At 39.1% G+C, this 24,857-nt stretch overlaps 1 protein-coding gene across 5 annotated transcripts in view; it reads left to right on the top strand.

Annotated features, from left to right (window-relative positions):
* Positions 1-8,538: 8,538 nt before the first annotated feature.
* The window catches only part of LOC135703884 (uncharacterized), a 39,038-nt gene continuing 22,719 nt past the window's right edge, over positions 8,539-24,857 (top strand). For 3 of the 5 annotated variants that reach the window (XM_065225251.1, XM_065225250.1, XM_065225246.1), the window contains exons 1-2: positions 8,539-8,890; positions 20,849-21,028. In XM_065225251.1, coding sequence (XP_065081323.1) covers positions 20,906-21,028 — 123 coding nt within the window. In that variant the 5' untranslated portion in view covers positions 8,539-8,890; positions 20,849-20,905. Of the gene's footprint in view, positions 8,891-9,046; positions 9,209-9,259; positions 9,333-20,848; positions 21,029-24,857 lie in introns of those variants that run through there. The other 2 variants (XM_065225247.1, XM_065225249.1) reach the window with 2 other exon arrangements.

Below are 24,857 nucleotides of genomic sequence, written 5' to 3'. Positions count from 1 at the left end.
ATTTACACTACTTTTTCGAACTGTGTATTATAAAAACAATAATTTATGTTCTGTTAATCTGTTGTACCAACAATACGAAACTAACGATTTTAAATTGGCTCACCACTTTAGTAGCCTATTGGTCCCAAGCAAACGATTAACGTACCCTATTCTAGTTGAAATTCTATTACTACACTATGTTTGTTTTGATTCGCTATGAAAGTTTGACAGATAACATCAGGGGTGTGTGGATTCATGCAGAACATGCAGGGGTGAGTGAAATAGCTTGGGACTGCTTGGGACCGTTGTTCTGGTACTGAGTGAGCCAAAAATAATAATGATTTTCTTCGGGACCCAGTGGTCTTAGAGTTACCTCTATGGTTGTACCAACAATCAATACGAAACTAACGATTTTAAATTGGCTCACCACTTTAGTAGCCTATTGGTCCCAAGCAAACGATTAACGTACCCTATTCTAGTTGAAATTCTATTACTACACTATGTTTGTTTTGATTCGCTATGAAAGTTTGACAGATAACATCAGGGGTGTGTGGATTCATGCAGAACATGCAGGGGTGAGTGAAATAGCTTGGGACTGCTTGGGACCGTTGTTCTGGTACTGAGTGAGCCAAAAATAATACTGATTTTCTTCGGGACCCAGTGGTCTTAGAGTTACCTCTATGGTTGTACCACGTGTACGGTATTGATGTAGGTTCAGTTTTGTTATTGCAAGCAAAACCGCACCGTGTTCACCAGAGCGGTGTGGTTTTCGAGTACTGGGTTTCGTGTTCACAAGGATGATGTTCTGAATTCAAGAACAGATCCGGTGCTGTTGTAGTTTATGTGCGTGGTGCGCATTATTCAGAATTACCAGTGATGGCAGTTAATTAAACAGAATTCGTATTTGATGAATGAATTTAACCAATGTCAAGTCAAAATGGCGTTTTTTAAATACAGATAAACTAAGAATTCAAATTAAGTTTTATGGTATTATGCAATGTGGGTGTTTTCAGAATCTGGGGGAAGAGAAGCTGGATATGATGACCGACGCCATCTTAAAATTCAACATGACGGCTTCCGGTTATAGAAAAACTCGGAAATACTTAGTTGAAGATGCTAATTTCAAATAACAGACTGTAGTGGTAATTTTTATACGATAGATGGAGGAGATGAAAGTATAGAGTTGATAGTTCCGTTAGAGTACGGCAGTGTGAAAATTGCATATAGATAGTAGATAGCGAGCTAGGACAACTTTTAAACGAAGGTACTAATCGGTTTTTTCATCTCTCTTTACCAAACTCCCTCTTTGGAGAGGGATGGTGAGGGGTGTCCCCCCCCCGCCACCACTGGCAGTCTGTTATTTGAAATTAGCATCTTCAACTATGTAAATCGTTGACTTCACGCAGAAGTAATACGGTAATACTAAACATATCGTCAAAGTACATAACTCTGGATGGGAGCATATCATCAATTACTGTCATTGGTCGAAAGGTACACTAGCAGCACCTACCCCATAGTCAAAGTAGGAAATACTGTTAAATATCTTTCAATATCGGTATTTTCGAAATCGGGGTGACATCTAGAGACGGGAGATCGATGTCTTGAAATCAAAGATCGTGACTTCCGGTTTCAGAAAAAAAATGGGAATACAGTCGAATATCCTTCAATATGGGGATTTTCTAGAGACCGGAAATCGATGTCCAACGCCATATTGAAATCCAAGATGGTGGCTTCCGGTTATAGAAAAACTGGGAAATACTGTCAAATACCCTTTTAATATTGGTATTGACAGAATCGAGGTGACATCCAAACTTTTCATTCTGTGATTGTTGCTAGGGGTGACCGCTGTATTCAAAGTATTCAAAAAATACAAACAAGAGTTTGAATAAACATTATGTGTCAGAGGAGGAAGAGAATCAGAATTATTTTATCATACACAAATCGTTATTTCAAGCGTAACTCGATAGTTCAAAAGCAGACGGGTTAAGTTAATTTTAGTCGTCTAACAAACAACTATAGAACATATATATATGTAGAGGAGGACAAGGTCGGTTCTTTCCTTCATCTTCGATAACGATTTTTGGTATCAATTACTTCGGCAACACAGGTCATTATAGGGGCACGTCTTGTCATGTCGGTTGCGGTTGCCGCAGTGTAGGTGGAACGGAACATTAACCTTATTTGTAGGAGTGGTCCTTTGGCCCTATCGATGACGATGCTCGGCTTGGGTGCGAATGTGGCTTGGGTGGAACATTAGCATTGGCTTATCGACATGGATCGGGAGGTGTTCGTAGCTTGCTACTCGTAGATTACGACACTCCGATACGTTGATGGTCATCAAGCCAAAATAAATACACCGATAACTTTCAACTGCAGCATAAAAACAACAAAACGGAGGAAGCTCCCTTTCACAATTAATAATTAATAATTATTATCATCAACCGCTCTGCAGGAACTCCTTCGGGGATCAAAGGACGAAAACCGCAAAAAATGGGATAGAAATTTTGATCCTGCGCCAAGAACTATTTACTCGAGGAAAAGCCGACAAAACAGGAAGTTCATTGTAGCACCACTTGCGAACCTCTTCGTTTTTGGAAGTAAATTTCACGCACAGTCTGACGTTTGCTTATGGATTTTACCATAGGAGTAAAGAGCTATATAGATTCGCCGTCAAAGCCAATAGCATCAACTATATACATTAAGCTAGTACATATGAGTAGATAGTGTTGCCGTGAGGTACACTCGAAAATTTCAAACGTAAGTGCGTCAAATCAAATTTTGAGCCGCTCCGTCTGTCACTTCGTTTGTGCTACCACCATAGAGGTAACGCTAAGACCACTGGGTCCCGAAGAAAATCAGTATTATTTTTGGCTCACTCAGTACCAGAACAACGGTCCCAAGCAGTCCCAAGCTATTTCACTCACCCCTGCATGTTCTGCATGAATCCACACACCCCTGATGTTATCTGTCAAACTTTCATAGCGAATCAAAACAAACATAGTGTAGTAATAGAATTTCAACTAGAATAGGGTACGTTAATCGTTTGCTTGGGACCAATAGGCTACTAAAGTGGTGAGCCAATTTAAAATCGTTAGTTTCGTATTGATTGTTGGTACAACCATCTGTTGAGCATACTGGAAATTAACGATTTTGAATTGGCGCACTACTTGACTAGTCTGTTGGTCCCAGTGGTCTTAGAGTTACCTCTATGGTTGTACCACGTGTACGGTATTGATGTAGGTTCAGTTTTGTTATTGCAAGCAAAACCGCACCGTGTTCACCAGAGCGGTGTGGTTTTCGAGTACTGGGTTTCGTGTTCACAAGGATGATGTTCTGAATTCAAGAACAGATCCGGTGCTGTTGTAGTTTATGTGCGTGGTGCGCATTATTCAGAATTACCAGTGATGGCAGTTAATTAAACAGAATTCGTATTTGATGAATGAATTTAACCAATGTCAAGTCAAAATGGCGTTTTTTAAATACAGATAAACTAAGAATTCAAATTAAGTTTTATGGTATTATGCAATGTGGGTGTTTTCAGAATCTGGGGGAAGAGAAGCTGGATATGATGACCGACGCCATCTTAAAATTCAACATGACGGCTTCCGGTTATAGAAAAACTCGGAAATACTTAGTTGAAGATGCTAATTTCAAATAACAGACTGTAGTGGTAATTTTTATACGATAGATGGAGGAGATGAAAGTATAGAGTTGATAGTTCCGTTAGAGTACGGCAGTGTGAAAATTGCATATAGATAGTAGATAGCGAGCTAGGACAACTTTTAAACGAAGGTACTAATCGGTTTTTTCATCTCTCTTTACCAAACTCCCTCTTTGGAGAGGGATGGTGAGGGGTGTCCCCCCCCCGCCACCACTGGCAGTCTGTTATTTGAAATTAGCATCTTCAACTATGTAAATCGTTGACTTCACGCAGAAGTAATACGGTAATACTAAACATATCGTCAAAGTACATAACTCTGGATGGGAGCATATCATCAATTACTGTCATTGGTCGAAAGGTACACTAGCAGCACCTACCCCATAGTCAAAGTAGGAAATACTGTTAAATATCTTTCAATATCGGTATTTTCGAAATCGGGGTGACATCTAGAGACGGGAGATCGATGTCTTGAAATCAAAGATCGTGACTTCCGGTTTCAGAAAAAAAATGGGAATACAGTCGAATATCCTTCAATATGGGGATTTTCTAGAGACCGGAAATCGATGTCCAACGCCATATTGAAATCCAAGATGGTGGCTTCCGGTTATAGAAAAACTGGGAAATACTGTCAAATACCCTTTTAATATTGGTATTGACAGAATCGAGGTGACATCCAAACTTTTCATTCTGTGATTGTTGCTAGGGGTGACCGCTGTATTCAAAGTATTCAAAAAATACAAACAAGAGTTTGAATAAACATTATGTGTCAGAGGAGGAAGAGAATCAGAATTATTTTATCATACACAAATCGTTATTTCAAGCGTAACTATTCAAATCGAAGTATCTGATTTAGTAAACAATCACTTCAATCGACGATTTGTGGCAACTGCTAGCTCACTCACAGAAACTAACAACACCAGCTAGTAGGGGAAAGATTCCCCTACCTGATGATGGTGTTTGTTTGCGCGGGTGAGTTAGCAGTTAAGACAAATCGTCGATTGAAGTGATTGTTTACAAAAGCAGATACGTTGATTTGAATGGTTACGCTTGATTTAATCAATTGAATTCTTTCACAGCACGAATCACCCTGATAAGCTAAATCTAAGAATTTTACTTTGAAGGGAAATAAGGTAAAAAAAAGCCATATCCGAAGATGACCTAACATGAAAAATGTATCCGTATCACCCGGCAAGACGTGCTTTATAAGGCTTCATGTGCTTGGCAAATCATGGCCATCGATTAACTGTCTCTAGACGGCACCTCGATTCTGAAAATACCAATATTGAAGGGTCTGTAATTCTTTGTTTTCGTGCAACCAAAAGTTGCTATGTTTGATTTTAAGATGGCGTTAGACATGGATTTCCGATCTCTATACGTCATTACGATTCCGAAAATATTCACATTGAAGACCCAACGAACATTGGAAGCTGAATAAGAGCTTATTCAGGCAAAAATATGCTTGAAAAACTTAACAATAGTTTATTAAGCTTTTAATCAGTTTACATTGATTGTTGAGGAGTATTTGACAGTATTTTCCAGTTTTTAAATAATTGGAAGCCGCCATATTGGATTTCAAGATGGCATCGGTCATAGATTTCCGTATTGTATGCTTCACCTAATTCTAAAAATACCCATATTGATATTGAAGGGTATATTTGTCAGACTTCCCAACAAACATTGAAAGCTGAATAAGAGCTTATTGAGGCAAAAATATGCTTCTTCAGCTAAAAAATAGCTTATTCAAATTGTTTGTTGGGTTGAATGGGTATTTTTCAGACTGAAAATGAATTCCCGTTCCTTCACTACCAATATTGTCAATTAAAATGTATGACATTTTTTTAAGAACAACTGTCGCTTTGCACACATATTTCACTCGTCGTTTTGGGTGCGCTGCTATTTAATTCTTGCCAATAGTCTGAACCATGCACAGTACGTACCCGGTTTTGGTTTCATAAAATTGAACCATGCACACGGTTTGGATCTCGTGAACCAAAACTAAAATTCTAGCACACCGGTTGTCGGTTTTCAAGCTGCGGATCTGTACATCAACTCGAAAACCGGCAGTCGGTTTTGATTTAGAGCACCGGGGACCGGGTACGCGAAAAGTCAACCTAACCAGGATACACGCTTACATAAACACAGGAGTATTTATCAAAGCCGAACAAGCACACGGTGCGCACCGGTTAAAAAATAAGCCCAGACCATTACTGATTACACTGAATCGTCCCGATCAGTGGTTCATCTGATAACTCCTGTTGAGAAGGTTGCTGCGATTGGCCAACACTTAATCAGCTCCCATAATCTCGGACAAAACATGATTAGTCTTCATGAGGCTGCTGTTGCTGAAAACGCAGCCAACCTCCATTTGATTTCCAAAAACTTCCCCAATGTTACATTGCAGGCATAACATTTGATAACGGCACAAAAGCATTTGTAAACAAACTTTCTAAGGCCCTTTACACGCGAACCAAAGTATGCCCAAGCAAACCAATACCACTTTCGGAAAGGTGATAGTTGCCTCTATCCGATGATGTTGTTGGTTTGCGTGGGCGTACTTTGGTTCGTGAGTAAAGGGCCTTAGAAAGTTCGCTTACAAATGCTTTTGTGCCGTCTACAAGGGAAGGGTCATTGGAGCTCTTACTGCCAAACTTCAGAGAGGCTTGGATGTCCTGTATGAGTATTCCAACAACTGAAAGATCCGTATCAACGCGGCAAAGACCCAGGTCATTATACTTCCACATTCCCAATCACCAAAACTCAGTGTTCACTCGGCTGTCGACAGAAGCAGACCACTCTCAATGTGTGTCACGCGATCGTCTGTCTACTCGGCAGCAACCATTGTGTGGTCCTCCTCATTGTTCTTCATCAGCAATTCTTTCGGTCGATGCGTCGTCGACTTTGGAAAGCAACCGTTTCGTGATGAGTGTGTGAGTGCTGACCACGTTTTGCGTCCATTGCTACAATGGAAGCGCTCTGACTCTCGTTGGCGAATTTGCCATACAAGTAAACCACTGGAAGCGGCTCACGTTCTGGTAGAGGAGGCTTATTGGATAGCGGAAGATAAAATGTTTATTGTGTCGTTTAACCATAGTTTTAAGATGTATTGTATAGTGAACAAGAATACTCGGCTCTGTAAAGTTAATTCAGTTGAGCCTAATCAAATAAATTATTAATAAAAAAAAATCACCAAAACTGGTTCCGTCAGAAAATAATAACATCTGCTTGAACGGCTCAGTTTCCAACAAACAATTGCCTATTGCAGAAACGACTTCTTGACGATTTTATTCAGCTGCATGCTTCATAATACTTCTACTATTTTTAATAATAACTTCTGTTCAGGCTTTGTTCACACAAATCTGGAGAATTTATTCAACCACAACATCGAAATATTTGGTGTTGAATAAGGTATGTCAAGAAGCTTTTATTCGACTTACAAGAGTTGTAACAGAGCTTATTCGATCAAATTTTTGATTATTCAGCGTCTATTTGACATCATTACTTCCTTAAACAGCGATGGTATAAAGGTGTATATAGACGCTTGATTCCCATGTGAAATAATGTTTAATTAGACACTATTATACAATTATTAAACGATTATTCTACTGCAGGATAATTATTCCGAAAATAAGAACGGCACAGAGCAGGGTTGTTCTCGTTTGTGATTGTTGTGTCATTATTTCTGTTGAAGCACACACCCACACCACACAGGTACTAGCAAATTTATTACATACATACGTACACATAACATCCCAACTAACATTTTCAGCTTCACTTGTTGTTGGCTGTAAAGTAGCTGAAACAAAGCTGCAGATACAGCTACAAGCAGAAGCTAGCAAAATAGTTTTGGAGAGCAATTACTCAACTTTTTTCACAATCATTATTCAATTTGTCAGTCGTACTGAATAACAACACCGAATAAACGCTAATGCCACTTCTATGCAAATATTAATCAACTTTCAACTTTTAGCTTCTAAACAAAGCTAATAAAGTGAATATATTACTTATTTGATGGCTGCTACACAACCAACTACTCTTGCTGAATAACATAAACATCAAAAGTGCTTTTTCAACAACTATATAACCTGTACTCAACTAATAAACTGTGTTCCACTTTGGAAGCTATTTAACAGTCCACTAGGTTTATTTTTAGACTTGTGCAGTTTTACAGCTTTTACTCTGCTTCTTTACAAAGCTGAATTAACTAGTCGAGAAAAGTGAGTCATGTGCACTATTATAAAGCCGCTACTCAGCGATCTTGTTGTAGAAGCGCATGCACATTTGTTTACGTCAGTTCAAAGTGTCGGCGTAGCGAAGTTGGTAGTATCAAGGTTTGTCAATCGAGTTTGATTCCAGGTTTCCTCTACAGTGTAAATAATTTGTTGATGTGCTTATAACTAATTTCGATTAATTTGATTCGCAGTAAAATACACATGATATATTCCTCCTACAAAAAAACGTAAACAATATTTAACCTGGCGTCAAAAGAAGGCTGTGTAGTGATTATTGGATAATCGAGTAAAGGTTGAGTAAGCGCCTTTCAAGTTCACACACAACTAAACAGCAGAATAACAGCTATATAGAAGCGTAAATAGATATGCAATAAGAGCTTGTCCCAACCATCACACAGCTGTTCACACCACCGACGAATTCAAACAATACAAAGTTGAGAGAAGGCATACAGTTCCAGCTGGAACACAAAATGACACAACACCCCTCGGTCGATCCCGATATCCTGCTTTATCCAACAATTGCGCATAGCGCACACTCGCACACAAAGGCAACATTCCGTCAAGCGGCTCTATTCTGGCCACATTCCGAGTGTCGTTCTTCCCATTCCCACCCACAGAGAGCCTTTAGAATAGGGGATAGATTTTCTCGTTTCCTCAGCGGTTAGTGTGCCTGTGTGTGCAATATCCTACGCGTAAAGTCATCAGTAGTAGCAGAGCAGTCATCATCGTCAAGCGTGTGTGATAAGTGAACGCGACAGAAGCGGAAAGGACATTTTCCGAAGCATGTTCTGCTGAGAAATTTGGAGTCTGTCGTGCGTGCGTGCGTGTGCTGCAAATTCCTGCAGGAATCGACGGGCGGACGAACGGACGGACGGCTTGTTTTTTTCTCTCCCGTTGTGCAAACGCGCGTGTGTGTATTTCGTGTGCTGGGATCATCTAGCAGTGAAAATCCGATCTCCCGAAAAAGGCAGCCCTCTCGATGGAAAATTGATGAAAACCTCAAGTGGTGGAAAAATTATAGGTCACTCACATTCTCACGTTTTCTATGGCTTTTACTCGTCTCACACCTCCCGGCCACGCGGCCAGCCATCGTCGCTAGTAGTGCCAAGAGCTCTCTTTCTTTTGCTTCGGTATAGCTCCTTGCTGCTCTACCCTACAGAGTTCACAGATATTACACTCCAAATCCGAGTGTGTTTCTTGCTTTCGATATCGATTAGTTGGGTCGTAATTGTACCGTGTGTATTTACAGTCAGATTCATCTCCGATCGTTGGCGACATGTGATTAGTGAAGACGTGCAATCATTTCATCTGGTCCAGGCCAGAGTACGCTCGAAGACAGGTGAAAATCTAAATAGTTTGATAAGAGTGTGAGCTCACGAGGAAAAGTCTCGTTTTCGCAGTGCTACAGAAACGCATACAAGCAAACGGAATAGACAGCGTACTGCTGCTGCTGCTGCTGGCTGGTGGTGCTTTTTGTTATGTAAAACCACCCCTCGGCCTGGCTTTCCATAACCTCATTTCAGCGTGTAGTTTCTTCCTTGACATCTACTAGGTTTTTCCTACTCTCGCACTCCCGAAAATGTTATCCTCGACGTGGAGACATACGCTTACGGCAGTATTCTCTGTAGCAGTCCGGTCCAGTCAGTTTCCCCTTTCCCAGTGGCAGCCGATACTCGAAATACATTCTTATTGACATTGGCATGACGAGTACGGTTATTATTGAAGTTTGAAAACTCTCCAATTCGAACCATTAACAGTGTGAAGCGATTTCCAACGCGACCGACGACACCGACACGATGCACAGTGCGTTTGAGGCATGGGAAAATCTGAGGAAATATTTTGTACTATTGTGTTGATGAGAATGCTACGGTGGTGGATTGGTTTTAAGATGTCAATGGTCTGTAGTGAGTGAAATTGATAACGTTGTGCTTTAGTGTAAGTTTCTGCGGAATAAAAAAATATCTTGATGGATAGGAAGCTACAGTTTGCTTTCAGTGTTGGATTTCAAATAGAATTAAGTCAATTTGAAGTGTAGTGGAATCATTACAGTTGAAGCTGAAGTGCCCATGTGTTCTGAGCACTTGAACTGGTCAATTCTATCGGACTTGTTTAATTCCTCTGCTGGGACTCTTCCTGAGATTGGATGGAGCACAGCATTCTGAGCCGGGACTACCACAGACAGTGGATAATGAAGATCTTCGGTTTTTGAGTGGTCTCCGCTGATACACACCATGTTTCGCTGGCAAATAACAGCATAGATTTAATGTTGGAATTGAAAATTCAGATGTTGGAGCGTTTAATGTTTAGTATAATGACCAATATTTCATATACTGGCAAAGGCAGTTCTAGTCTTCGTGTGAGCCGTTCGCTGTTGGTCGGCGTCTGACGTTATCTGACTGTCTAGATATTGGAAATTTTCAACTTCCTTGACTGCTTGTCTAGCTACCGTAAAATTGGTTTCTCATGTCGATACCGTACAATATGGTCTTGTAAGGACCTGAAGGGGAGTGTTCGGCGAGATCATCATTGAGTTTACTCTGCGTATCAGAGTGCCGCCCGTTGTGCTAATAGAGCAATATCAGCAAAATCGAAGCCGTTTACAAGCATCATAGTGATGGGCAGTATACACCTAATCCAAGATTAGGTGTTCAGTAAATATTTGTATGGTTCTGTATACACGACCAATTGCATTAATTGGCATAATTTAATCGATTATGGCTATCACAATGAGAAAAAATACCGGCGAGTGACAATAATCAGCTACCCGCAGGAGCTTAAATAAGACTCCATTGTGAAGAACATTTCCACGAAACTCTTTCCCGCCTTGCCTTGTGCTTCAATGAGGCTCCTAAGTTATGTTCGTGTGATTGAGCCGGGCGAAAGATTGTTCGTAGACAATGAATTTAAAATCTTTTTTTAAAGTCGTTTGCGCCGTTTAGTCGCAATTTACACGCTACGTTTTTAACGATTTCTCGAAAACAAATGCTATGGATACACTTGTATGACAATCTATGAGCATGAGCATAATTTGTATAGTAAGTATGAGCACTATACAAAAACTATACAAGTGTCACCATGGATCAGCATGAGTTTTCAAATGAGTCTCATGCTAATAGATTGTCATAAAAGCACATAACATAGCCGGGGTGACTTGAGATTTGGGCGTAATTGCTTTTGTAAACAAACACGTCAATTGCTGATTTATCTCGTGAGTCTAAAAACCAAAGCAACCCGCAATAGACGTGTGCACGAATGGATTTGAGTTCACTTACTCGAGAAAAAGTGACACAAGCTGCGGGCAATGTTTATTAATCATGAACACTGATGGCGGTAAGCTCCACCTCGGATTAACTTTTTATTCCAACCCTGTTTGGATGATCTGCCAAATGTTTGCTTAGAGTCGTGTTGATTAACTCTGATGTCGACGTCAAAGCAGCTTGATATTCTTTATCTGGATTTAATCCGAGGATAATACCGGTTGGAGCTTACCACCATAAATGTTCATTATTCAGTTCCAAACGGTATAATCCTCATCAAGAATGACAGGCTGTTTTATTGTTGACGTCGATGTTAATCAATACTATCCTTAACAAACATTTGGCAGATCCTCCAAACAGGGACGGTATTGAAAGTCAATCCAAGTTGGGGCTGACCGCCATTAGTATTCATGATAAGTAAACATTGCCCACAGCTTGTGCAATTTTTCTTGAGAGAGTGAACTCAAATTCATCCGTGCACTCGTCTATTCATCTACACTGGGTTGAAGCGCTACTCCTTGCGAGTGATGGTAAATGATAAAAACTGACACAGATAGCACTTCGAATTCCCAAAAAAAAAAAACTACAAAGGACAACCCTATGGGGTTGTACGCAATGGTGACATAGGTCTACGTTGTCTTATAACGGGTGTTCATTAACTAATGTGTAGACATATAGCTAGTAAAAAAAAATTCTTCAACGAATTCAGTATTTTTTATTAAAAACATAATGTTTATTCTTCAAAAAAACGTCAAAGAATATTGGAGAAGGGGCCCTGGTCAGCTGTACGACGCAATTAAGTCGCGATGCTCTCACAAGAGCGCTGGACGGCACTGAAATCATTCTCATTTATTATTGAACACCCGTTATAATAAATCTTATTTGTTAACTGCAGCAGGAGCTTTTTGTTTGGTAGGAATATGAATTTGAGCGGGGTTCTCTCTGTCACTGTCACTGTGGGCCATCTATGACACGCTTGACATAGATGGCCCACAGTGACTGACGAAAAGCTACTGATTCCGATCAATAGCGCTGCGGCATCTTCCTCCTTCTATAAATGCTTTTGTGGGCTGCAGCTCGCTGCTTGTAGGTAACCGTTCGTTGTGTAGTGGACAACACCACCACTCACAACGCGGTGATTTAATAAACACCGTTTGGTGAGACCAGATGGAATTCAACTATGAAATCTGTTCTAGGGAAATCGCTTTTCGCAGGCAATCGGAAATAATTTTAATTATCATAGCAACAGTTGCACATTCATGCAGTTTACAATAGTGACATTCTGAAAAAGGATAAAGTCTTAAAATTAACACATGCGTGAAAATATTTCTGATCGATAGGTAATAAAGTTATTGAAATTGGTCCAGGGGTAGCTGAGTTATTGAAATTGGTCCAGGGGTAGCTGAGTTATCAACCTTCAAAATCTTTCATAATTTTGTTACATGTTCCACTTTCTGTTTTCACAAAGTGAACCCCCATATAGAAATCACAGACGTAGTCCTACGTCAAAGCATTTCTACTATTCAGGCTCGAGTTCCACATATGTTATGTGATACAAGAGCATCCGTGGCATAAGTCCAATCACATTATCCGTTTTGAGTCATAGGTAATCAAATGGCATACATAAAAAGCTTTTGGAGTAAATGCAGAAATTAAAAGCTACAAGGGACAGCCCTATGGGGTTGTACCATAGAGGTAACTCTTAGACCAGTAGGTCCCGAAGAAATGTGCTCATCTTTTTGCTCAGCTCTGATACTCTCTTCGGTCCCAAGCTAATCGATGCACCCCTCGAAACATAGGAAAATCTACGAACCCCTAATTTTATCTGTCAAAATTTCATAGCGAATCAAAACAAACATAGTATAGTACTAGAATTTCGACTAGAATAGGGTACTTTAATCGTTTGCTTGGGACCAATAGGCTAGTCAAGTAGTGATCCAATTTAAAATCGTTAGTTTCCACCGGATGGTTTTACGTAAGACTACGTTGCTTTATATGATAAATGTAATTTTTAATTGCAGCAGGAGCCTGTGTTTTGTGTTGGAATAGGAATTTGAGCGAGGTTCTTTCTGTTTATACTTTTTAGTATGACCATAGAGGTAACTCTAAGACCAGAAGGTCCCGAAGAAACGTGCTCAACTTTTTGGCTAAACTCTGGTATTCTCTTCGGTCCCAAGCTAATCGAAACATGATAAAATTTTCATAGCGAATCAAAACAAACATAGTGTAGTACTAGAATGTCGACTAGAATGAGGTACGCTTATAGATGTACTTGGGACCAATAGGCTAGTCAAGTAGTGAACCCATTTTGAATCGTTAGTTTCCAGAAAGGGGTTGAATTGGTGTATGCGACAGATTGGAAGGCCGCAGAATATCAGTGTCCACCCAGCTAAAGCTCCTCCCCTTTTTAGTTTTTTCTCGTTAAACTCCTTCTCTCAACAAGTTGGTAAATCTTAGCCTTTAGCAGAAAGACGCTTAACACTTTTTTCGGCGAATATATGATCATGTTTCACGTCATGGTTCTTCACCATGCCTGTTCAAATAAATTAGTAATTTTATTTATTTTCTCTACTGCGCTAAATCAAACGAGTAGAAATAAGAAAGGAATGCCGGTTACGTGTTTAATAATATTTAAGCGAATATCTGGAAAAATCTTTACGATCAATCATTAATCGAATAATTGGACTTTTAGGCATCTCTAGAAAATAGTGTAGTTTCAGTTTTTTTGGTGGTCCTTCGAAAATGTCGAACAGTAGAATTGCAACTCGCAAGTGTATCCCAAGAAGCAAAAGCGGTGCGATGCTAGTTTCCAATGCTATGACGACGACTGAATTAAGGGGCTTAGAAGCAGAGGGATGAAAGTCAATTCTCTTCATCGATTTTCTCTTTTAATGACCATGGCTTCACTAACCTATTTCGCACTATTTCTGCTATACTCTTCTATCATCCAGAACAACAAACGTATCAATGAACGTGTTTGCCATCGAGTTCTATATTAACGAAACAGAAAGTAGATGAAGAAAATTCATCAAAATCACTTGCATGCCTGCTTCCAAATCTTTCTACAAGATTACAACTCTGGAGAGCATTTTGTGTGGTCATTGAGGGCGTGTGGTTCTAAATATGGCGATAAGTGTGCAAAATGCTACGCAATTACATTCTGTCTACTCGCACACGCCCGAAGATCGGAGGCGAATGCCACTTCGACTTGTTTCGTCTACTAACGACTCTCTGATGAAAGTTTTGGGGAAGCAGCAATAGTACATCGACATGTTTCGTCTAGAAACGATTCTCTGATGACTGCCCCAACACAGCATATGCACGTACGTTATTGGTGGATTTGTTAGTTATTTCGACGCTTTTGGACAATGCTTGACACTTACCACTTTTTCAATAGTTTATTGTTGAATCGACTGTTGAAAGCATTGTTTTTGATGCGTGGAAATATCAAAAAATATTAGAGTCGGTGTATAATGATTCACGCTAAGAATGAAGCCAAGTCCACCTATTAAACTGCCAAACCGGCTACCTATCGTGAAAAGTAATCAAACATTACGATGCTTTGAAAGCTGCACGAAAGGTAATGCAATAAAATGTAAAATATAATCGAAGAAATGGTCATAAACACGCATTGAGCATTAAATTGTCAGTAATGATAATTTGTAATATTTGTTGTTATGATAACCTGACAAAATCAGTGATATAATCATCTACTACAGCCTACAGCCGCTAATTTGTTTTCTCGCTAGAAGTCATTTCAAGATCAACATTTGAAAAGGGAATACAAGCTTTTTGTAAACAAACCTTCTTATGCCCTTTTCTCGCCACCCATATGACACAAACGCAAACCATCAACATCGCCGGATAGGGGAAGCTTTTCCCTTCCTAGCCTACCTAGAGGGCCTACAAATGTTTGTTTACAAAAAAGCTTGTATGCCCTTTTCACATGTGGCTCTTGAATTTGAAGTTGATGCAGAAGTTCTCTATTGCCAAGTGAAAGGGAAGGAAATCTTTCTAAAACCGTGCGAATTCCACTGTTTTTCTCTTAACGTAACTCTTATACATATACTCTAGCGAATATTAGGACTGGCATCAAAATCTAAACGGTTTAACATATTTAAGCAAGTGAAAAATCAAAATCTTGGTAGGCCAAGCAAGATCTTACGGCATGGAACCTGTGTGCTGTCACCTGAACATGGAGATGAAACAAAATAACATGAGATTCCGTTGATCGAAAAGGCTACGGTGTCTGCTTATATGAGATCGTTCCCTTGAGATCCTTTGTTGGATTTCATGATTGTGATAGCTGCTTCTATATGAACCGTTGCTAGCGAAAGTGTTACATTAGCCATTTTTATCAATTTTGATTTTTTTTTTGCATAATGATGATGGCCCTACCGCTTACTGCTACATAGGTTTGAGCTGGACGATCTCTTAGATATTTAAGTATATCATCTTAGTCAGATAAGCAAACCAAAAATTAACTGGTTTCAATTACAATTAATTCCCTCAACACTTCTCAGTTGCTTTACAGCGAAATAAGCTTAGGCGTGAGGTTCACCTTTTGTCCATTTAAAATATTCACAAGCATTTCCAGCGAGCAATAGCTTATGGATAATCAACAAAGCATTCTAATACACTAGCAACCCCGAAATCTGATGCTATTGTAGTTTTCAGCAACGTCAGTAATGCTCACGAACCCTCGACATTCAGTCAAAAAACATAATTCAAAGTATCTTCCGAATAAACTTCTAAGTTCATTTTTTTGTTTATCAAATACCGAATTCAGTCCTTTATATCCGCAATACTCGCGCGAGATTCAAACTTTTGTAGACTAATCAAAATTACTTTTTTATAACTACTGAAGAGGTAAACATTTCTTGTATTTTTAAACAAATTTCAACGTAGTTTGTAAACAGCCCCTAATCGAAAAGTTCTGGATTCCTGATGAATGTGGGCGTCTTAGTGCAACACCTGTATAAAGAGGGAGATGGATTAGTAATTTCTATTTAATTCCACTACCTTATTTGCTTATCCTTGAAAGATACGCGTATTTCGTCTACAATGTGCAGGCTTCTTCAGTGTCTTGTATTAGACGAAATACGCGTATCTGTCAAGGATAAGCAAATAAGGTAGTGGAATTAAATGGAAAATACTAATCCTTCTCTCTCTCTAAGTTCAGGATTGTTTAGTGTGATTCTGCGCTACACAATTAAAAAAATACCATTGTTGGTAATTGAAAAAAAAAATAGTTCCTTAAGCAAATCCAAAAAGGAACCGTTCATGAAAAATTCTATATTTAAAATATTCCACCAAACAACTCTTACTAATTCTACTTAGCTACTAATTTAATGCAACCCCTTCCAACTTCTTGAACCTAATAACTTTTTATGCTTGATATACTAATCACCATGATCATCGACAATTTTTTTCAACACATGCGTAGCTACACACTTAGAAATACCTAATCTTACACGTGATGGAATCCATCTTTGACATAAAGGATGAGACGTAAACAAACTTGTCATGTAAAATTAAGTGCTACGAGACTGAAAAGTTCGAAATTACGTTTGATTGAGCTGAATTTTGCGTCTATTATGATTCAATTTTATGTCAAAATTGAAGCTCGTATATGTCAGTCTCAGAGCACCTAAATTTACATTAATTTTTCTAAGTGTGTAAGCTTTTCTGCCTAAAAAAATAGATTTTACTTCCATTTCATCAGTTCTTGACCGATTTAGATGGAACAGCGGTCAGGAATTAGTTCAACCTTTTAATTTAGATGGTTGATCATAATTATTGCTGAGTATTAAACATATTTAAGAAACACGTGGGGTTGAAACTATTCTTTGGGAATACAAGAAATTTCTAAATATTTTTTTTTTGTATTGAAAAAAATTTAACTATAAACTTAAAAAAAAAAAAACTAAAACAAGATTCAATTCCCGATAGATTGGAAGCTATTTCATCAAAATCGGTTCAGAAATGATAAAATGGAAGCAATATCTAATTTTTTGACTGATTAATCAAATCATCAAAATCAGCTGACTTAGCAAGGTTCAAAGTGTTGTCAAATATCGAAATCTTATCCAATAATCACAAAATTTGGAGTAAACGTTATTCAATGCGTGGGAAACCAATAAAATAACAGAACTAAAAACATAATTTTTAGAGGTTTTGTTCGGGGTCCTGCCACTGTGCACACTTGTGCTGCATAGTGAGAAAGTTCTGAACTAATATGGCCACCATCCGAATGGACATGGTCACCTGAACAACTTTGCTGAAGATAGTAACCTTCTATATGGCAAGTATCCCGAGATATAGCTTGAACAGGAAGTTAAAGCCACACTAGCGCCGTGTAGTGAGGAAATTCTGAACTATTGATCCACTGAACATCTTTTCCCAAGGCAGAAACCTTCTATTTGTCCAGGATCACGAGATATTCCATGTTGGAACTAGTTAAGCCAAATCCCATATGCTACGTGGAATCCATATATGCTGTCCGTATTATGCGCACAAATAGAGGGATAGCTGTACATTAGTAGGCACACAAGCGCTGCATAGTGAGCTAGTTCAGAGTCTAGCATTCTGAGGGCCTTTATCATCTGAACAACTTTCTCGAAGATAGCATCTTCTTACACAGTCCGGATGGACGCTAGCGCCACGTCGTAATGTAATTATGAACTCATCTGTATCTGTGGGGAGCACACCCGGAAGATCTGATCAGGTTGTATCGAACAACCATCTTGTCGGTTCTAGAGTACGGTAGCTTCTGCTTTCAATCCGCGGCGAAAACACATATCTTGAAGCTGCAACGGGTTCAATACCGTTGCCTCCGAATCGCACTTGGCTGTATGCACTCGACGCATACGATGAGCCTCGAAGTACTCGCGGGTGTTCTCCCACTGACAGATCGTTTCGCGGAACTGTCCTTCCGGTTTCTTATCCGTTGTGAAGTAATGAACCCATTGGTAATAGAAAACTTTGAGAAGCTGCTCGACAGAAATCCTCAAACAAGATTCATGAGTCTCTATTACGAGTACATGACGCTGGAGATTGGCCCTTCTTCATTCAATTCCACTCGTGTTTGCCTCCAAGACTTTTACAGTTCCTCTGTAAATTTTGATCTGACCATGTTGCAAGAAATCCGTGGAATACTAGATCACCATCGGTCGATGGTTGTTCCCTTAATTTTTGCAAACAAGTACCACCATTGTAGAGAGTTTTTTCACAGATGGGTCAACTATAAACGCTTCAACTGGATTTGGAGTATTCAACGAATTTCATAGCGCCTCATATCAACTGCAAAAACCCTGTTCCGTATACGTTGCGGAACTAGCAGCCATATTCTACGCAGTAGAGCAAATTGCCTCACTACCATCTGATCACTATTTTATTTTTACAGATAGCCTTAGCTCGTTGGAGGCTATTCGATCAATGAGGCCGATGAAGCACTCCTCGTATTTCCTGACCGAAATCCGAGCTAAATTGAGTACTTTATCTAACTGCTCCTATACTATCACCTTAGTTTGGGTCCCATCTCATGGCTCAATTCCGGGTAATGAGAAAGCGGACTCGTTGGCTAAGGTGGGCGCTATGGAAGGCGATATTTTTGATCGACAAATCGCCTTTGCAGAATTTTTTCAATCACCCGTCAGCACGTCCTCACCAACTGGCAACAAAAATGGAATGAGAGTGATCTGGGAAGATGGTTACATTCTATTTTCCCACATGTATCGAACAAGCCGTGGTTCAAAGGATTGGACTTGAGCCGTGACTTTATACGTGTCATGTCAAGGCTCATGTCCAATCACTACTCGTTAGATTCGCATTTCTTCCGAATCAGGCTCGCAGGCAGCAATTTGTGCGCTTGTGGTAGTGGCTATCACGATATCGACCACGTACTTTGGTCATGCACCCTCCATTGTGTTGCTAGATCCGAGTTATCCGCATCCCTCAGGGCCCGAGGAAAACAACCTATGCGGCCCGTTAGAGACATCTTGGCGAGCCAAGATCTCGACTATTGCAATTTAATTTATGTGTTTTTAAAACGGATAGATCTGAGGATTTAGTAGTTAGTGTCATCTTGTGTTCTTCCAAGTTGTTAGCTGCCCATCGGTGTACCCCCATGTTTGTCTTTTTCATCAGAGTGTCGCTTAGTTCGAGATCAAGAGCATATTGCTCTCCAAACCTTGTGTTCTCAATCCCTACCCTACCATCCATTTGTTACAATTTGTTACCCCTAACCTCGAGATAGCCGCGAGTAATCGGCCCCCGCTTTACTAACGTTAGTTTTAAGTAATTTTGTAACCTGAACAATGAACATCGGCTCCACAAAGCTACGGCAAATGAGCCTGGAAAAATAAGCGCATTATAAAAAAAAAACTCATCTGTATAATATCCAGAAAACCTTGGTCACTTGAAAAACTTTGCTCAAGACCACTTTCGCTCACAACGTTTCCAGTTCATAAGGCACAACAATTTTGCAGTTTTTCAGCCTTATTTCTTTATTTTTTTGTATGATCACGTTTATTCAACTCCTCTGCAACACATTTAGATAGATTTAATTATAGTAGAGTATTTTGACGCTCTTATCTCCTGTAAATTTACTTTTCACTCGCAACGGTTAATTCAGCATGTCAAAAATTATTGTGGCATCAAAATAATAAAAGAGTTGGTTCAAATAATTGGATCCGCAGATCCAAGCAGTAGAAATTCTCAACATTAACAAAAATCATTGGTTGATCATCGATGATCTCATAGGAGATACATACATAACTAGCGTGTCCCGGGCTAGTTTATGTGTAACCATACCGGTAAAAATTCCAGGACTATTTTAGGAAAATAGCTGTACATTCTTGGACGATTCTCAGGAAATTAAGGAAGTTCAGAAATATGATGTGAATATTTTTAAGGAAATATTCTATGTAATTCAACCATAGACAAAAACAAAATATTTTTGTTTTTCAAAACTCTCAAAGTTTAAAAAAAATTCAATATTGTTTGCTAAGTTGAAAATAACATTACAGCTGTTAATTAGTTTAAAAATAACAATAGAACATTACGAAAACTGATGAGATATATCATTGTGGCTGGAAAATAATAATACTAAAAAATCACCATCACTGAATCAAACGAACTCTTAGGTCCTCCTCGTTCATTTGAGGCTAGTTTCAAAATTATCTATGGGGGGTAAGTTTACCATACATGTTTTTGGCTGAAATGTGCTTTATAAATCAAGAAATAATAATAAATAATAAGATTCTTTTGAAATGGTTGCGTCGCGTCGCGTGTCGCGTCTACTCTGGCCGCGGCCTAAGCTTTCGTTTGGTTGGTGTTTCAACGATACTGATTTTTTAAGTTAAGGTTTTCTTTCAGAGACACCATGATATGAGTGCTCTACTTTGTCGTCATCGTCTATTAACAAAAGCTTGTGTGTAGGCTGTTATTTTCTGACCAACCTCCTTTGATATTCGACGCACTGTGCAACGATGTCGGTCTTCTGCCTATTCCGTAGCCCGCCCCGTCGCGTCACGAAAGGGATGACCGAAAGCCTACTTCAAATCTAGTCTAGTGGCCCATTACCCCCGTACCGCGTAAATCCTCCCTTATTCTGCCCGTCATATCGGTAGCGCAGCCAGGCAGGGCTCGATATCCACCCCGACATACCGTACATTCGTAGCGTTATATTTTATTTGCTTTCTCCTTTATGCTCTGAACAGTTTCGGGAGCCGGACCAGTTTCGCACACGGTGATGGGGGTGTACCCCCTGACGGGAGATGCAACCACCCCAACGTTACATACCGTCAGTTTCTGATTTATACGGTACAGACGAAATAGAATTCCTACTGGACGAAATACGGGATCTAGAACCGGCCTGCTGTCAGCTGGAGGATATTCAAGTACGTATCACTTCTATGGGCAGGTACCCAAAAAAGGGAACAAGTGAAAAAAAAGAGAACATATGAAACAACTGTGTTACAAACAAAGCGAGCACGAAAAAGAGGACTCGTGCAAAGAAAAAGTTTATCTAGGATAATGGTGCATCATAATTGTTTTCGGCCGACGATTATTCATAATGTGCAATCATATGTGTTTGTCGTACTCCAAATCAATATACGCCATAATGCATCGATTCAATATATAAATGCATACATTTTCGAGCTTGTTTGCGGTGATGGTGCCCGAGCCCGGCATAGTGTGGAGACGTCCGTCGTCGGCTGGCTAGCGTATGTGGTGTAAAGACGAACGGGTGCTGAATATCCAAAACGGGTATCCCAGCATCTTATGTATCTTTGATGAAGGGCGGAAATTGGATATTCACACAAAAGAACTTTAAATAGTTTGAACTTCATACCGTAACGTAGGTAAAGGCACTACAGCTAGCTGATTGCATCAAATATCCAAACTCAACCCACCCAAGGGCGTCGTGAATAAAGCAGTTTAATACAGGCTGGAAGTGAGCGGGATGTCTCGGGTGCTTGAAGTTATTATCGAGAGGTGTGGTTTTAAAAATTGATCAGTACGTGTCAGGTGTGGTTGTGGTGTGGGTTGAATATTTCTGAAAAAAAGCGAAAAACCAGCCAAAGGCTGAAAGTCTCTATAATATAGATATACAGTATGCAAAAAAAGTTTATCCACCCCCCTACCAATTCACATTTTTGTTTTGTTTTTCTGGTGAAAATCAGTTTAACTTTATGAGTGTTCCTCCATGATTTATCAATTTATGTTTATTTATCACATTGCCATTGAAAATACGGCGTTTATATCTTTTCTTGAGATTTCATGTGATAAATTATGAAAAATGGTAAAAAATTACGCAAAAAAAGTTTATCCACCCCCTAACGGATTCTATGATTTAAGTGTGTTTTACAGAGTTTTAGTGTGTATTCTGCAACTTTATCGAATGTAAACATTGTGTCTATCTGTCATTTAGTGCTCTTGAAGTTTTCGTGCTCAAAATTTCAGTTTTGTGTTCAAAATTGGATGTTACTTGTTTCAAAATGCCTAAAAAAGATCAAATTTCAATCAGAATCCGAAATTTGATTATTGAACATCACAAAACTGGCAAAAGCTACCGTGATACTGCCGATATGGTCCAGTTTCACAAAGATACGGTCGCTAGAATTGTGTAGATGTACAAAAAGCGTGGTTCTATCTCACCAGCTAAGCGATCGGGGCGTCCTTCAAAGACAACTGGCCGAATTGACCGAGTTATCGTGAAGATGGCGGAGCTGGACCGGGGACTATCAGCTCCGAAAATTGCTAAACAGATTGAAAGCGAGTTTTCCACTCAACTGACATCACAATCCGTACGAAATCGTCTTCATAAGAAAAGTCTTAAGGGCAGAGTAGCTCTTAAGAAGCCATGGTTGTCCGCAAAAAAGTTTAAAAAAAGATTGAAGTGGGCCCAGGACCACATTTCATGGACTAATGATGACTGGAATAAGGGGATCTGGTCAGACGAGACGAAAGTAATGCTATTTGGGTCACCATTGATACCATCAGACCCAAATAGCATTACTTTCGTCTCGTCATGGTCCATGAAATGTGGTCCTGGGCCCACTTCAATCTTTTTTTAAACTTTTTTGCGGACAACCATGGCTTCTTAAGAGCTACTCTGCCCTTAAGACTTTTCTTATGAAGACGATTTCGTACGGATTGTGATGTCAGTTGAATGTAAAACTCGCTTTCAATCTGTTTCGCAATTTTCGGAGCTGATAGTCCCCGGTCCAGCTCCACCATCTTCACGATAGCTCGGTCAATTCGGCCAGTTGTCTTTGAAGGACGCCCCGATCGCTTAGCTGGTGAGATAGAACCACGCTTTTTGTACATCTACACAATTCTAGCGACCGTATCTTTGTGAAACTGAACCATATCGGCAGTATCACGGTAGCTTTTGCCAGTTTTGTGATGTTCAATAATCAAATTTCGGATACTGATCGAAATTTGGTCTTTTTTGGGCATTTTGAAACAAATAACTTCCAATTTTGAACACAAAACTGAAATTTTGATCACGAAAACTTCAAGAGCACTAAATGACAGATAGACACAATGTTTACATTCGATGAAATTGCAGAATACACACTAAAACTCTGTAAAACACACTTAAATCATAATATCCGTTTTGGGGTGGATAAACTTTTTTTGCGTAATTTTTTACCAATTTTCATAATTTATCACATGAAATCTCAAGAAAAGATATAAACGCCGTATTTTCAATGGCAATGTGATAAATAAACGTAAATTGATAAATCATGGAGGAACACTCATAAAGTTAAACTGATTTTCACCAGAAAAACAAAACAAAAATGTGAATTGGTAGGGGGGTGGATAAACTTTTTTTGCATACTGTACATACTGAAAAGATCGAACCTTTTCCGAGTATTAAAAAAAAAGACATACCGAAAAAGAAAGGATCAAAGGGTAAGTGAAACTAGCAGATGTGTGCTTTATTATTAATTTAAAGAAAGTGCTAAAACTACACATAATTATATAAACACCCAACGAGATTGGTCAGGGAACCTTAAACCTCTGAGGTTATGGCCCTTATTTTTGCAAAGGGATTCGACCCAGTTCAGAAGCTGAATATGTATACAAAATTTTTGAAATATTTTCACAAGGTAGGTGAGCTAAAACGACTTTTCCAGTTTCAAAGTAATCTAAATCACATTAAACTACCATAAGCAACAATATTGAGTTGATGTATGTTATCGATTTGAATGTTTAAATGAATTATTCAAAAACAATAGATCTATCTCATATACGTAGTTGGATAGAAGGGAGGGGGGGAGTAGGATTTCAACACCCTCCCCCACCCCCTCACTCATATCAATGAAGTATAGTTTCAAACTGAAATAACTTCGGAGTTTCTTATGTTATCGATTTGGTATGTTCAGATGAATAATTGTAAATTGATTGTTCAAATTCATAAGCGTAAAGCTTCAAACTGAAATTAATTCGGCGTTTCTCATTTTGTCAAGTTGGTATGTTCAGATGTGTTACTCAAAAATATTTGCTCAATCTAACTGTTTTTTGTTTGAGCAAACACAACAGGTATCAGTTTTTTTTGTTAATTTTTAATAGAGCAGTTGAAGGAAATGCTCTTCCTTTTTTAACCACGAGCAAATATTTTTGAATAACACATCTGAACATACATATCAACTCGTCAAGATGAGAAACACCAAAGTAATTTCAGTTTGAAGCTTTACTTCCATTGATAAGACTTAAGGGGTGGAGGGTATAGTAAACCCGTCCCCTTCTCTAATTACACTTATGAGATTGAGTAATTTGAATAATTAAACTGAACATACCAAATCAATAAGATAAGAAACTCCGAAGTTATTTCAGTTTGAAACTATACTTCTATTGATATGAGTGAGGGGATCGCTGGTAGGGATTAGTAAGACCCCCCTCTCTAACAACGCATATGAGATAGAGTAATTGTTTTTGAATAATTTATCTTATCATACCAAATCGATAAGATAAGAAACTTCGAAATTATTTCAGTTTTGAATATGACTTATGGTACACCGGCAGTGTTAGCAGAGAAAGTGATTTTAAGCAATTCATTAAAACCATAAATATTAGAACACTATTTACTATACTATATATATATACTCATTGATAAGAATAATGCATGCCTGTGAACATAAGGAATGGATAGGAAATAACAGAGAGGGACAACTATGGAAGCCTTGATAGAAGTCGACAGATAGAAGCTCCTACCGG

The sequence above is a fragment of the Ochlerotatus camptorhynchus genome, unplaced genomic scaffold (genome assembly GCF_037179485.1).
Source record: "Ochlerotatus camptorhynchus isolate MF236.1 unplaced genomic scaffold, CSIRO-AGI_Acam_v1.1 ptg000222l, whole genome shotgun sequence".
NCBI classification, from domain to species: Eukaryota; Metazoa; Arthropoda; class Insecta; order Diptera; family Culicidae; genus Ochlerotatus; species Ochlerotatus camptorhynchus.
Note: the sequence above shows the minus strand (reverse complement) of the source record. Positions and strands in the feature narration are given on the sequence as shown.